Below are 14,126 nucleotides of genomic sequence, written 5' to 3' on the forward strand. Positions count from 1 at the left end.
TGTCTTGAAAATAATTTCCTCATGCAATATAAATTAAAGAATAAAAATTATGAAATAAATAAACCAAAATATTTAATGAAGTATTATTCAATCGAAAAACAAAGTCTACTTGAGTAATGATTTTAATTCAAAAATTATTTTAATACACATAGAAATGTAATTAAATAAATGAAAATTTAATTCAATCAGTTCGAAACGTATCATCCATCCATCCATTTTCTTATCACAGGGCACATACAGACAAGCAGCCGCACTCACAATCACACCTCGGGCAATTTAGAGTGTCCAGTTAATGTTGCAGATAAATAAAAATCCCATTACATAAGTAAAAATGTAATTATACTCTATTTAATTGAAAACACCATTAATCATTAACATTGATAATCTAAATGTAAATACAAATGCAATTATATTTATAGTAATGTAGTCTCATAGGTGTAGTCTATTTATAGTAATGTAACTCAAAAAGAGATGGATTATGAAACATTTAAAATAATCATAATTTAGAATTATTACATTTTTGGAAATAATTTGCATGCTGAGAAATATTTTGAAAGTGCACATAATGCAGACCCGGATTATTAATCTCATCCCACACTCTGGTACATACCATTCGATAGCTACAATTCTGATGACTGTGTATCCATTACTTTTGGACCATCACACCTATGACTGAAATGGGTTTAACCCAGATTCAACACCTATAGTCATTGCATAATGAGAATGAGTGGTAAACTACGGTATCCACATACTGGAATACCAAGTACTTTTCTCCGTGACAACGTACAATATCCACAGTTTTCTCGCTCCCCAAGAGAACTCCCTTCACATTTTTACTTATGCTGCTTGGAAATGTGTCCAAAAATACAAAAACAAAAAAAAGATCGAGGCACATGTGTATACAATCAATGAAAGCTGCAACATTACAATATACTAAACACACGTGCATGCATGCACACACACACACCCTCACTGTAATGCAGTGTGAGAAAGAATGTCGCCATATGAACAATTACAAGCTGTATCCGCTTAAAGTTATGAGAATTCACGCCTGCATGTCTGTGTCAAAGCATGTAGGCATACAGGGTGTGAACTCACAGCTAATCACCCTGAAACAGGAAGTCCATAAATTATCAAACTGCAAGTCTCACACAGTAAATCTACAATAACATGTCAACGCTGAGTCCCGACACTGAATTTTTGCACCCATGACTTGAAGATCCAGAGCCACATTCAAGCCATAGCTGCACTACATCCATCCATTTTCTTAGCCGCTTATCCTCACAAGGGTCGCGGGGGGTGCTGGAGCCCATCCCAGCTGTCAATGGGTAGGAGCCGGTGTACACCCTGAACTGGTTGCCAACCAATCGCAGGGCAGATCGAGACAGACAAAAAGCCGCACTCACAATCACACCTAGGGGTAATTTAGAGTGTCCAATTAACATTGCATATTTTGGGGATGTGGGAGGAAACCTGAGTGCCCGGAGGAAACCCACGCAGGCACGGGGAGAACATGCAAACTCTACACAGGCGGGGTCAGGATTGAACTTGGGACCCCAGAACTGTGAGGCCAACGCTTTTCAGCTGCTCCATTGTGGCGCCATAGCTGAACTACATTTTTTGAAAATTATCCTGCCAAAGTTAAACGGAATGCAATGCTGCATTTAGAGCTGTTGGCTGCACGGATTAGCACCGGCTAAACACGTTTGCTTCTAATAAGCGACACACACATGCTTGCTCAGTGAAATTGTTGTCAAGTGCAATTAAGAGATGAAGGGCTACCTCCATGAGTGAAAACACAATCCATGTTTATGAACTGTAGTGAATGAAGTGCTGCCTACATTATAAAAATCATTTTATTTTTCCCATGCAAGTAGAAGCCACTCGCATTCTTGCAACACCCGAGCTCCTTCTTGGTTATCATAGTAGCGAAAGCCCGACTCACTAGTGGCCCAACAGTATGTGCGGCGGGGATGATTCACTTGAATTAGACAAGGCTGTTCCCCCCAAAACACACCATCCATTTTCTGAGCCGCTTATCCTCACGAGGGTCGCGGGAGTGCTGGAGCCTATCCCAGCTGTCATCAGGCAGGAGGCGGGGGACACCCTGAACTGGTTGCCAGCCAATCGCAGGGCACATGGAGACAGACAACAGTCGCACTCACAATCACTCCTTGGTGCAATTTAGAGTGTCCAATTCATGTTGCATGTTTACGGGATATAGGAGGAAACTGGAGTGCCGGGAGAAAACCCACGCAGGCTCGCAGAGAACATGCAAACTCTGTGCTGTAGGTTAATCTCAGTGACACAAAAAAAATTTAGTTTAAAGTGTTCTTGATCCTCGGGTTTTGTTGACAAAATGAAGACAATTGCTAACTGTTAAAATTATGAAAAAAAAACCAAAGACATAATGTCTCCTTGAAATCAGCTAAACTACTTATCCCTTTGCATTTAGACGTGTGTATGTGTGTGTGTGTGTGCGTGCGTGTGTGTGTGTGTGTGGGTGTGTGTGTGTGTGTGCGCGCGCAGGGCACCTGGGAGTAGGTCGCATCTAGAAGCGTGTCTAGGTTCTGCAGTGGTGCTGGGGTTTTGTCCTTGAAGCGGGTCAGGAGGCGACGCTGGACTGCTCGGAACTGGGCGGCCCGCTCGGACAGGAGGTCCTGGTACTTCTGAGCACTGACACGAAGCTGACACACACACACACACATACAGACGCGAGAGGAACGCAATCTATATTATTCACATATTTGCATAATGTAGGATCTGCTATATTTTATCAGCAATTTAGGGTCGGATTACGATGAGCTGGACCGATCCCCAAACAATCACGTGGCATAAAGACAAGCATTCACACTCACATTCACAATGACAATTTAGAGCCATCAACTGATGCATGATTTAGGAAATGTGGAATGAAAACCCACACAAAGCTAACTGCACACAGGAAGGCATCCAACTCAGAATCTCTCGATAGTGAGCAAGACTTGCCAACCACCAAGCTTCCATGCTGATATTATTTGCCATAATAAAAAATTGTGTGTACCTGGAAGTGGTGGTCTACAGACAGGAAGTAGTCTTTGAGGGGCAGTGGTCCACTGAAGCTCTTCTTGAAATCCTCAACTCCTAGCTTGGAGAAATGAACGTCTACTCTGTGGAGCAGCTCCTTGGTCACCAGCCACATGTCCTCGAAGGCGTCACTCTGGATGCGATACCGCTCTGGTGTAAAAAACACACAATCAGGTGACCATGACAGCAACAGGTACATTTCCTACTACTGTGATCCCATTATTTGTGTTTCGTGAGTGCATCTTTTACGAATTTATGTATTTGTAAGCTATTTTTTTCTTGAGGTAATGTTTAGAAACATTACAGTTTGGTGTATGTTTACGGTTGATTTTTAAAATGGGAAATTATTTAAAAATTCAGATAGTGACGTACATTATTTTTAATATTTGCAATTCAGGTCTGTGATTGGTCCCTGCTTATAGCAAGGCTTTACTTTTACGTTAGCAGTATTCAAGTAAGAAAAGACAAAACAATACTTAAGTGTCTGTAATGTCTAATTTCAAATGCAAATTATCTTATCAAGATGAAAATATCTGTTCAACTGTACCATAAAATGTATAACCTTTTCGAAGTGTTCATGAATTAAAGTCCGCGAACTTTGACCTTGTTTCCCGTGTCTGAAAAATGACTAATTTTGGGGGCGCAGCCTCGTACATCACTACAGGTGGACCTGCTATTGTGCGACTGGTACTGTCTGGTTGTGGCATCAGTTTACCACGTGAAATTATATTTATGGTGAAGCAGGATATCACCAGCTATTGCTCTCAAATTAACGTGGCAACATTTTAAATGGATTTTGTTCATTAAAATCCTTATTTGTGAAAATATACCAACTTAAGACTGTGGACTACGATATCTTCTGTTTGTTTTGGTGCGGTAATAAACGAGGCTTGTACATATAAATTAGTGACGCACATTGTATTGCGGATAGTTTCTCATACAAAAACAGGCAGATTCATCACGCTGTACAATGAACGTTTGCATAATTTAAAAAAAAGACCGAAAATTTTGTATACACATTCAGGATATCGAAGCCTTTACTATTTATCAGTTTATGACTAACTCAACCAAACAAGATTTTCACAAATGCTGACCAGTCTTTGTTTCCAACACGAGGCATATCCTGCTATATGCGGCTGACTGCTTGCTCGGCGCTTTCTTTTCTGTTTCCATTTGAATGTGTGTACTGTCTAATTGGCTCAAATTGATAACCTTTAACCCTTTTATAAAGCTCGTATTCTTCACCATTTTTCGCGGGACCCTTCAGAATAGTGTTCATCGGTCGAAACATCGGAAAATTCGTCGTTGATGTTACGATGTATTCCAATGCTCGCCATTGTTGACACCAGCTATGACGTCACGTTCCGACTCGGGTGTTTCTGCTTCGTTTTTGTCTTTTTTCGGCAAATCGAAACGAAAAATAAAAATGTTTCCATCATAATGGAATTCAGATTCGAATTCTGCATAAAAAAACGGTATAATATTAGCAAAAAGGTGCACTGAGGGCATTCCACACACTTTGAAGACTTCTTACGGGAGGTTTTGGAGGCCAGCACGGACACAAGGCCGCCTGGCAAGAAGCGGAAAGCCAAACAGTTTCCCTCGTTATCTCCGGACTGGGCTGTAAATTCTGCAAATGCACACAAAGAGACAAAAAAAAAAAAAATAAAAAGTTTAAAAAAAAGATGCCGGCTTGATGGCTCTGATAGCATGGTCAATCGGCATGCAGGCCGCCGACAGAAAGCAACAAAAGACGGTCACACCGGTAACCAAGAGCAATCACAGACAAACGCACTGATAGAGTGTTTAGTCGTCAGAGTTACTGATTGCAGCTGATTGTCAGATTACCGGGAAAAAAAAGGACCTCCAGTTCAAACACATACATGAGGACTCAGTCGTACAAGTATGCATATGTGTGTGTGCGTGTGTAAACGTGTCATATACCAGGAAAGAGGGTGGCCAGGTCCACGGGTGGCTGGTTGGTGTCCACCGTGATTTTGAAGACGCAACTCTTGCTAGGAGAGGACGGCATGCAGATGAGGGCCAGAGGAAGGGTGAACTGGCATTGGTGGACGTGAGGGACGCCTGGAAGGCAAAAAAAAAAACAATAAAAGAGAATCAAGAATTTTATGAGATTGTGATCCGCAGTGGAAGCAGGGAGGAGGTGGAGGAACAGCTAGAAAGATGGAGGCACGCACTGGAAAGGAGAGGAGTGAAGATTAGCCGATACAACAGAATATATGTGCGTGAATGAGAAGGGCAGAGGGGGGAGAGTGAAGCTCCAGGGAGAAGAGGTAGCGAGGGTGCATGACTTCAAATACTTGGGGTCAACAATACAGAGCAATGGAGACTGTGGTAAGGAAGTGAAGAAACGGGTCCAAGCAGGATAGAACAGTTGGCGGAAGGTGTCTGGTGTTCTATGTGACAGAAGAGTCTCCACAAGGATGAAGGGCAAAGTCTATAAAACAGTGGGGAGGCCGGCCATGATGTACAGATTAGAGACAACAGGAAGTAGAACTGGAAGTGGAAGAAATGATGATGTTGTGGTTCTCGCTCGGTGTGAGCAGGTTGGATAGGATTAGAAATGAGCTCATTAGAGTGACAGCCAAAGTTGGATGTCTTGGAGACAAGGTTCGAGAGAGCAGACTTGGATAGTTTGGAGATGTTCAGAGATGAGGGAGTGAGTATATTGGTAGAAGGGTGCTGAGGATGGAGCTGCCAGGCAAAGGAGCGGGAGGAAGATCAAAGAAAAGGTTGATGGATATTGTGAGGGAGGACATGAAGACTGTGCGTATTAGAGAGGGAAGATGCACGAGATAGGCTTAGATGGAAAAGGATGACACGCTGTGGCGACCCTTAATCGGGACAAGCCAAAAGGAACAAAAGAAGAAGAAGGTTGTTTGTTAGCTTAATACCAAAATATAATGTGAAACACCATTAACAGCCACTAGAAATGATTCTAGATCTCTCAGTACCTCACACAGACAGACATGGGCTTTCTTTGCGTAGACAGCCATTGCGAAAAGTCAGACTCTCACGGCCTGGAGAGAACCCGACCTGAGGCACGGTCCAAAAGGGAAGTTGTTTGAGGAGGTGAGAAAATAGAGCGGGTGGCCAAACGTAACTTTGTCCTTTGCTTAATTACTGAATATTCCAGCTTTTAGCCATAGCGCTCGCACACACATCCATTCACACACAGTCTCACACACACACACACACACACACACCACACACACACACACACACACACACACACCACACACACACACACACCACACACACACACTCTCGCACTTACACACACTCAGAAATTCAGAAACACAAACTCTTACGCTCACACACGCACCACATTCACACAGATTATCTCGTAACGATGTGAATAATTGCATTGGTTTAGCGTGAACAAAAGCCAGGGGTAGCCAAGGCAAACTGCAGTCACGAAAAAAAGAGTGGAACTATCATCCTTCTCAGCTACTGTCTCGTGCTCTTGGGATGTTTTCTTCACATTCTGCCCAATGCTTGCCATCCCCTCCTCCGCCCTATTGATCCCTCCACCCCTCTACCCCCCTCCTCAGCAGGTGCCCTCAGCGTGAAGGCCACTGCTACAAGCCAAAGCAAAGAGTCTTTGGGTTTCCTGTGACAAGCCCGACTGGGGTTAAAAAAAAAAAAGTAGAAATTCTATCTTGGGTGGAGGAAAAGAGGAAAAGCAGCACAGAGGAGAAAGTTATGGGATTTTAAAAAACAGTCATGGAGATTAAATAGATGGGCAAAAATATTGGGACAAAAAAAGGGGCATATAATGAATGTAAAAGTGAATTTTTAAAGTCTTGTCAAGAGCAAGTATCTAACTATGTGTGAACTGCCTGCTTGCCAATCAAGAGTGAAATTACATTATTTTTCTGAAAAAGTGTTTCAGGTTGCAGCGTAACAGTCACGCTAGTTTACATCATCTAATACCCACACCGAGGTACTAAAGATGGACTACACTGTGTGAAACAATCACCTTATGACACTGAGCTGTTGAATTTTGCTGGATGCACAGATTTAGTTTCTAATAAGAGGCACATAACCCTAACCCTTGACTTACAGGTTTATGAAGTCAAGCTGTCTGTTTGCTCATTTTCTGTCTTGAGATATAAGCAAAATTTGCGACACGAGTGTGCATTGGATGCCCACGGCCCGTGTCGTCTTGCTGAACATCAGGCGACAATAAAGTCAATTTGCTTTCATGGCAGTGGAAGGACAATAATATTATTTCTAAAGCTTCATTAAGCTTGTTTGCCAAATGCTAATAGACACCACAGAAAAAGAACACCAATGGGACAACAGATTAGGTACAGTCATGTTTTGTGCTTGCGTGATCCGTGTTTGCAGGTTATTTGGAGAGCAAAGGCATTACTTAATTTTTGTACAGAAAAATACTGAGTAAAAATGTTCCCATGAAAAAAGAAACTGAACTTGGTGATATGGGTGAACTGGAACAGAGTACAGTAATTGGATTTTCATTCATTTCAACAGGGAAGGGTGATTTGAGATAACACGAATTTTGAACTACATATAAGCAAGGTCATGGAACGGATCCAACTTGTTGAAGTGCTGCCTCCAACAGAGAAAATTCATGCTTTAAGTGCTTTTTTAATATTCAAAGCTCAATAAGTATCTGAGTATGCGTGACCTTGTACCACTCTCTGAAAACCCAGCAATTTCAACTAGGATCCTACAGTGAATGTAAAGTTCCTTAGGTATTTTGAGGAAAGCATGCCACGTGCCCTGCGACTGACTGGGGATCAGTTCAGGATGAAGTCGCCTTCTCCCCGAAGTAGGCTGGGATAGGTTCCAGCACTCCCGCGACCCTTGTGAGGACAAGTGGCTTGGAAAATGGATGGGTGAACCATGCTATTAAAGCTCTTTGCAACTTGAAAAAAAATGCTTAACACATTCGCAAGAGAAACTGTGTGAAACTCTGGAATTGAATAAAAAAATATTCAATGCGGTCTACGCTCTTAATCTAAGGTATAGAGAAAGTCTACTGAAAACTAACCACACAAGCAATTATATACGTATTGCTACTCTGTATCAAAGCACACAAAGTCAGACAACTACAACGAACATGGGCTGACGGGTGGGTACTCAAGTGCCTGTAGTCTTTGTATGAACTATATGCATGTGATATGTCTCTATGCATGTTTGTCTCAAGAAATCTCGTTTGAATGATTAAAAAAAAAAAATACTATACTATACTACTACTATAATACGATACTTTTCCTAAATAAATCATGGACGCATGCAAGTGTGTGTGTATTTAAGTGTGTATGTGTGTCTCAAAGTCTTATATGCTGCAATATGAAAACATTTTTATTCGCAAGTTTGTGTGTGGGTGTCTGTGTGTGTGCATGCTGTGTTTATGCATGCACGTGTTTGTGTCACAGTAAGTCTTATGTGAAAGATAAAAAGAACATTTTCATTTTTGTGTGCGCGTGTTTGCACTCGCGCGTGTCTCACAAGTCTTGTATGAAAGAAAATATTTTCTTCTTTACACAAGCTGTGTGTGTGTCACAGGGAATTTTGTCGAAAAAAAATGTGCGTGTTCATGTAACAAGAAATCTTGTTTCAATTGTAAAAAAGAAAACAATACAACTCAGAAAGTGAAGAAGCGTGTGCGCATGCGTGTGTGTATCGGTCTATGTGTGCATGTCTATGTGCATGTGTTTCACATGAATTGTAATATGAAGGAAAAATAGAAAATATTATTCATAAAGTATGGTGTGTGCACATGTGTGTGTGCGTGTGGACTCCAGGCGGGATCACGTTCCAGAACAAACGGTAGACTGCACTTTCTTCCTGTTTACACTGTACAGTATGTGTGTGCATATATCTCTGTACAGTGCGTGTGTGTTTGTGTGCGTGTCTACAGGGTCTATGCACGTGAGCGTGCACGTACCTTTGGGGTTGAACTCTGCAGGGAAGAAGAAAGAGAAGACGAGAGAACACGTTAGACAGATCACCGAAGAAGCAGATGTTCCGCTCGGATGGCGATTCACTCGCCCTCGTTCCCACGATCCGCCAAGTGCACGCTCCAGTGCATGTGATCATCCACGCACACACACACACACACACGCGCACACACAAACACATTCACACCTCTGGGCAATTTAGGGTGAGCTGGAGCCTATCCCAGCTGACTTTTGGCAAGAGAAGCATTTACCCTGTTTTCTTAACTCATTCGCTATTGTGGATGCTTATATTAGTCAAGTAGAACTTGGGCCGTTTAATGCCAGTGACATATACAGTATATTGTCAAGTATATTTTTCAACAAGTATGCATGGATGACGGTCTCGCTCAGCTTGTCAGCAAAAATCATGTTTGAAACTCACTGTAATAACCAGAAGACACCTGCAGATTGTGTGGCATCATTTTCGAACTGAGATGAGCACAGCTTTTGAGTAGAAGATAAAGCTGAGGTGGTGCAATCTCAGTTTACTACATTGATTCTGAAGATCAGAAATGTCAACACGTTGGAAGTCAGACAAGTTCAGGCGCATCACACTCAAACTTAGCACGTATATGTACATTATGCTATAAAGAGTACTGTAATTACCAGCCTACAGAGCGCACCTGGTTATAAGCCTCACCCAGTATATTTGTAAAGGAAATACCATTTGGTACATACATAAGCCGCAGCCGTGTAAAAGCCGCAGGTGCCCACATTGAAACCGACATTGAAACACGAGATATTTACAAAGAAAGACAGTACACAGAGAGTCTAACGCTTACGCTAGCGTCGCCCTAACAGGGCCGGTGTGACAGAGCTGAAAAGTCTCCTTGTGATTAATGCGCATGCGTTACTAACAGGGGAACTCTGGGTACGTAGCAGACACTTACTGGGAAATCTCCCAGTCTCATAGTTCCCCTTCCTTCTTCCACAAAGAGGTAACTAACACATTATATCCTAACCCTAACCTAACCTTAAAACAAAAGTTGATAAAAAGATATACACGTATATGTACGCTCTCTGTGTTCGTCTTTCTGAGACGTCCATAGCGAACATGAACACTCAGCAACAAGTTGTCAAATGGCACATGTTGAAGCATGGACGGGGATTTTTCAGAATGGCCAGAAGTTTACAAAATACACGCCCATGCTCATTAATATAAGTGCATGCGCTTTACTCACAAAGAGACTTTTTCAGCAAGGGGAGCGCTCAGACCGTCACACCGGTTAAAAAAAACATACTGATAAAAATCACAGAGACACGGCAGTCACAGAGCCAGACCGGTAAAAGTCACTTCCTTGGCACATATATTCGGTCTCATTCTTACCTTTTCCACTCGAGTGCCCCCTTTTGGCCGTTAGAATAAAATGCACAAATCAGGCGCATCACCGCATAAACCGCAGGTTTGAAAGCGTGTGAAAAAAGTCGCGGCTTATAGGCCGGAAATTACGGTATGTGTCTTGGTAGGTAGTGGAATGTACCCATAATGAAAAAATAAATACACAAGGCAGTGCACGAACTGAATGGCAAGCATACGTAAAATAGCGACACTTGAGCTAAGCGGTGAGTCATCTCAGCTCAGAGTGTGTATATCAGCAAACTAAAATGAAGTTAATGCCCTGTTTGATGTTGCTATTCACAAATAGCTTCTTTTCAGATTGTTTTTTTTTTTTTTTTTTTTTTTTAAATCAGAAACTGGTGTTTTGGTTTTGGTGAACAGTACTACAGTACTCTTTCTTCGAGTAGCTTCAGTTCTTTTCTCGTCACAGAGCACAATATTGAATGGGTCTTGAAAGAGTAGAATGCTCAAAATGCTCCAAAATGGCTGATAATATTGGGAATGTGTTTTAACAGTGGTGGTATCAGAGAATGATTCTCCTTTTGACCCAGGAAGTAGGTCCGATGTTGTGGAAAAATGTCCAAATGGAAAGACAAGACGGAGACATGTGTACGTAGTAGGAAACTCCATGTTTAAGTCGTGATGCTGACTTGTGCTTTGACCTGGTTCCTTTGCCCTGGTGAGATCAGCAGCACAAAAAAGCCTCCAGACTAATATAGTTCTAATTTTAGCCTCACAGTAAAGGAGTTTTGCAACGTTCCCAGACGTGAAATGGATTTGAGACAGAGGAAAAACGTTCCACTGTGCAACGCATTGCTGCCAACTCAAACGCAATCCAATGGAAACAATACCTCCTTCTTTTTTCTTCTTTTTTTTTCTTCAATAAACTACCTTTTGAGGGAGATTATTTGGACTATTTGGAGCAATAATGAAGTCTGTGACATTTCGGAATAAAGGCTGCTTCTGTTGCACGGCAGTGAAGGAAAGTCATATCTTCCAGCAGCATTGCTGGAAAAGAAGACAACTGGAAGGGACATTGCTCAAGCTAAAGTGGGCTGCACGTTGCGATTTTCTTTGCGTTTTCAATTTTTTTTTTTCAATGTGAGAGAGGTGATATCTGAAATCAGAAATCAGTCTAATGTCTGGAAAAAAAAAATCATGGATTAGACCAGACTGGATTTGAAATATGTAATTTTACCACAACAATAGGCTGTTAAAATGCTAACATAGTAGCAAGGAGTAAGCGTAAACGTTGCGTGCTTAAACTCACTGACTGACATTCCAGTTGAAGTTCATTGTAAAACGCAACATACGTAACAAAATAATTACACGTACATGCCCCCCCCCCAAAAAAAAAAACTCACTGCCTCATAGCTGACGCAAAATAAACGATAAAAAAAACATTGACAAGGTCATGAAAATTAAACTTGTGGGACTCATGTCTCTCAAAATAATTTATATCTGTACACAAACATCGAATAAATATATACAAACTGGCAATATAACAAACTTTGACAGATATTTTTCAAACTTGGAAAAACAATTCAAAATGTTGTTTGACTTCTACTTTCTTTGTTATGGCAAGTGCACGATGTGCACAGCAGTTACTTTATGTAATTCATTACTTACTAATAAATCGGTTAGTTTATCTCATACTTACTGTTGCTGATTATTCTTCTCTGTTTGAGAAAAATCACTTGATCAAGCATTATTCAAACATTCCATACTACAAAATAAGTAAATTATGTATGATTATTGCTGAAATCGGATGAGTTGCAATATTGATATTAGGTCGGAAGTGAATAAGTTTGACTGGAACATCCCTAATACATGACCAAGAAATCTATGTATCAATTTGATGATGCATTGTTTTGATGTATAGCTTACACCAAACAAAAAACACAAATTTACCATCGCTGCAAACTATTACATAAAAAAAAAATCAAGTTATGAAAATTATTCTTAATGTAGAAATTTGGAATTTGCCCTCTGAAAAGTTTTTTTCCTGATGTTTTTTTTTTTAAATGTACTTACTGTATATGTTTTAAAAATCTATATACTGTTTATTTACTGACGTAAATGGACTTTTGTCCCAAATTCTAATTTATTGAGCGGCCTGGAGGATGGCCAATTAATACCTGTGGGCGAGCTGTAAGAGAGGGTGAGGTCTCCGCTCAGGTCTGCAGGTGGGTAGCGGCCATTGAGAAAAGCAGAAAATACAACAGCGGTGGACGAGCCCACACCTGTGGAAGGAAAAGCAACATGCTAATGTTCATAAACACTTCAATAATACTATTCAAATATTACACCATTTGTAATGCTTAGAATATGGAGGGCGCATCACTTTTAAGGCTTGTCAAGAAAAGGCTGCGCTCCCTTTCCCTCTGATTTCACTACATCCTTGTTAACTCCTTATTTTTCTTCACCAACTCCTTCCTCGCTGAAACTCCCTCTTCATGTTTCTTGCACTGTTTTGCACTCCACCTTCAATACCAAGGTCCAACATGAACTGCGACACGATGGCCGTGTCGAGCCACGATGTATTACCATGCAGACGCTGGCCTGATCAGGCCAGTACAAATTCCCAAAAATAAATACAGTATGTTGAAATGAACACATTCTTGATTTTTGAGTTTAATCCACTTGAATTGATCCTGCCATTTTACCGCAGTGCCCACATTTTTCGTCTTAAAGTTTAACAATCTCTGAAAGGTTAAGAATCTCTGATTCAACACGAAATTTATCATGCAAATGGCTTTTGTTGTGGAGGCTCCTGCTGAAACCCATTAAAGTTATACACAGAGGCATGTTATCATTTCATTGGACGATAATGTCTTTGGTTGACTTGTAAATGTACTTGAGGAACTGTAATAAATCCATTCATCCATTTTCTTAGCCGTTTATCCTCACAAGGGTTGCAGGAATGATCCCAGCTGTCATTGTGCAGAAGGCAAGGTACACCCTGAAGTGGTTGCCAGCTAATCGCAGGGCACATAGAGACAGACAACAGTCGCACTCACAATCAAGAGTGTTGAATTAATGTTGCATGTTTTTGGGATATGGGAGGAAACCAGAGTGCCTGGAGAAAACCCAGACAGCCACGGGGAGAACATACAAACTCCACACAGGCAGGACCGGGATTTGAACCCGTCCTCAGAATTGTGAGGCCAATGCTCTACAGCTGCGCCACTGAGCCGCCTACCAGGAATAAATAAATAAATAAATGCGAAACAACTAACCAGACAAGTTACAATATTACACACACAAAATATTACAATACAATATTTTCTCAATTGATTAAATCTATTTAATCAAGCAGCAGTTGTTCACAAAGGAGTGAACCTCGCCCCATCTTTCCTTCTGTGCAATTGGACCTTTCAGGGACTTTCCCCTTTTTAAACCAATTGTAACACTCAATTTAACCTGTTTGCTTGTACAATGTTCCAAACAAGTATTTTTTCATTCATTACATTTCATTCATTCATTACATTTATTACATTCCTTAACTTTCCCAGTCTTTTGTTGCCCCTGTCCAATCTTGTATTTTGCGTCCTGAATGGATCAAAAAATAACATCTAGTTGAAAACAATCTGGACATCATTGTATTCGGTTTTGTTTTATCTACATTTTACACAGTGTCCTTACTTCGCTGGAACTGGTGTTTGTATGATATCATGAATATACAGGGCCAGCACCAGTTCTGCCAGGGCCACCACTACATGATGTGG

At 41.1% G+C, this 14,126-nt stretch overlaps 1 protein-coding gene across 2 annotated transcripts in view; it reads right to left on the reverse strand.

Moving 5' to 3' along the window:
- bbs9 (Bardet-Biedl syndrome 9) overlaps positions 1-14,126 on the reverse strand; it is a 129,266-nt gene that overhangs the window by 83,435 nt on the left and 31,705 nt on the right. For both annotated transcript variants that reach the window (XR_009795138.1, XM_061820868.1), the window contains exons 14-18: positions 12,537-12,641; positions 5,011-5,151; positions 4,601-4,696; positions 3,044-3,216; positions 2,535-2,687 (exon numbers count right to left, since the gene is read on the reverse strand). Coding sequence is in view for 1 of the 2 variants with exons in the window: in XM_061820868.1 (XP_061676852.1) it covers positions 2,535-2,687; positions 3,044-3,216; positions 4,601-4,696; positions 5,011-5,151; positions 12,537-12,641 (668 nt within the window). In the remaining variant the exon portion in view is untranslated. The remainder of the gene's footprint in view (positions 1-2,534; positions 2,688-3,043; positions 3,217-4,600; positions 4,697-5,010; positions 5,152-12,536; positions 12,642-14,126) is intronic.

This window comes from Syngnathoides biaculeatus, chromosome 5 (genome assembly GCF_019802595.1).
Source record: "Syngnathoides biaculeatus isolate LvHL_M chromosome 5, ASM1980259v1, whole genome shotgun sequence".
NCBI classification, from domain to species: domain Eukaryota; kingdom Metazoa; phylum Chordata; class Actinopteri; order Syngnathiformes; family Syngnathidae; genus Syngnathoides; species Syngnathoides biaculeatus.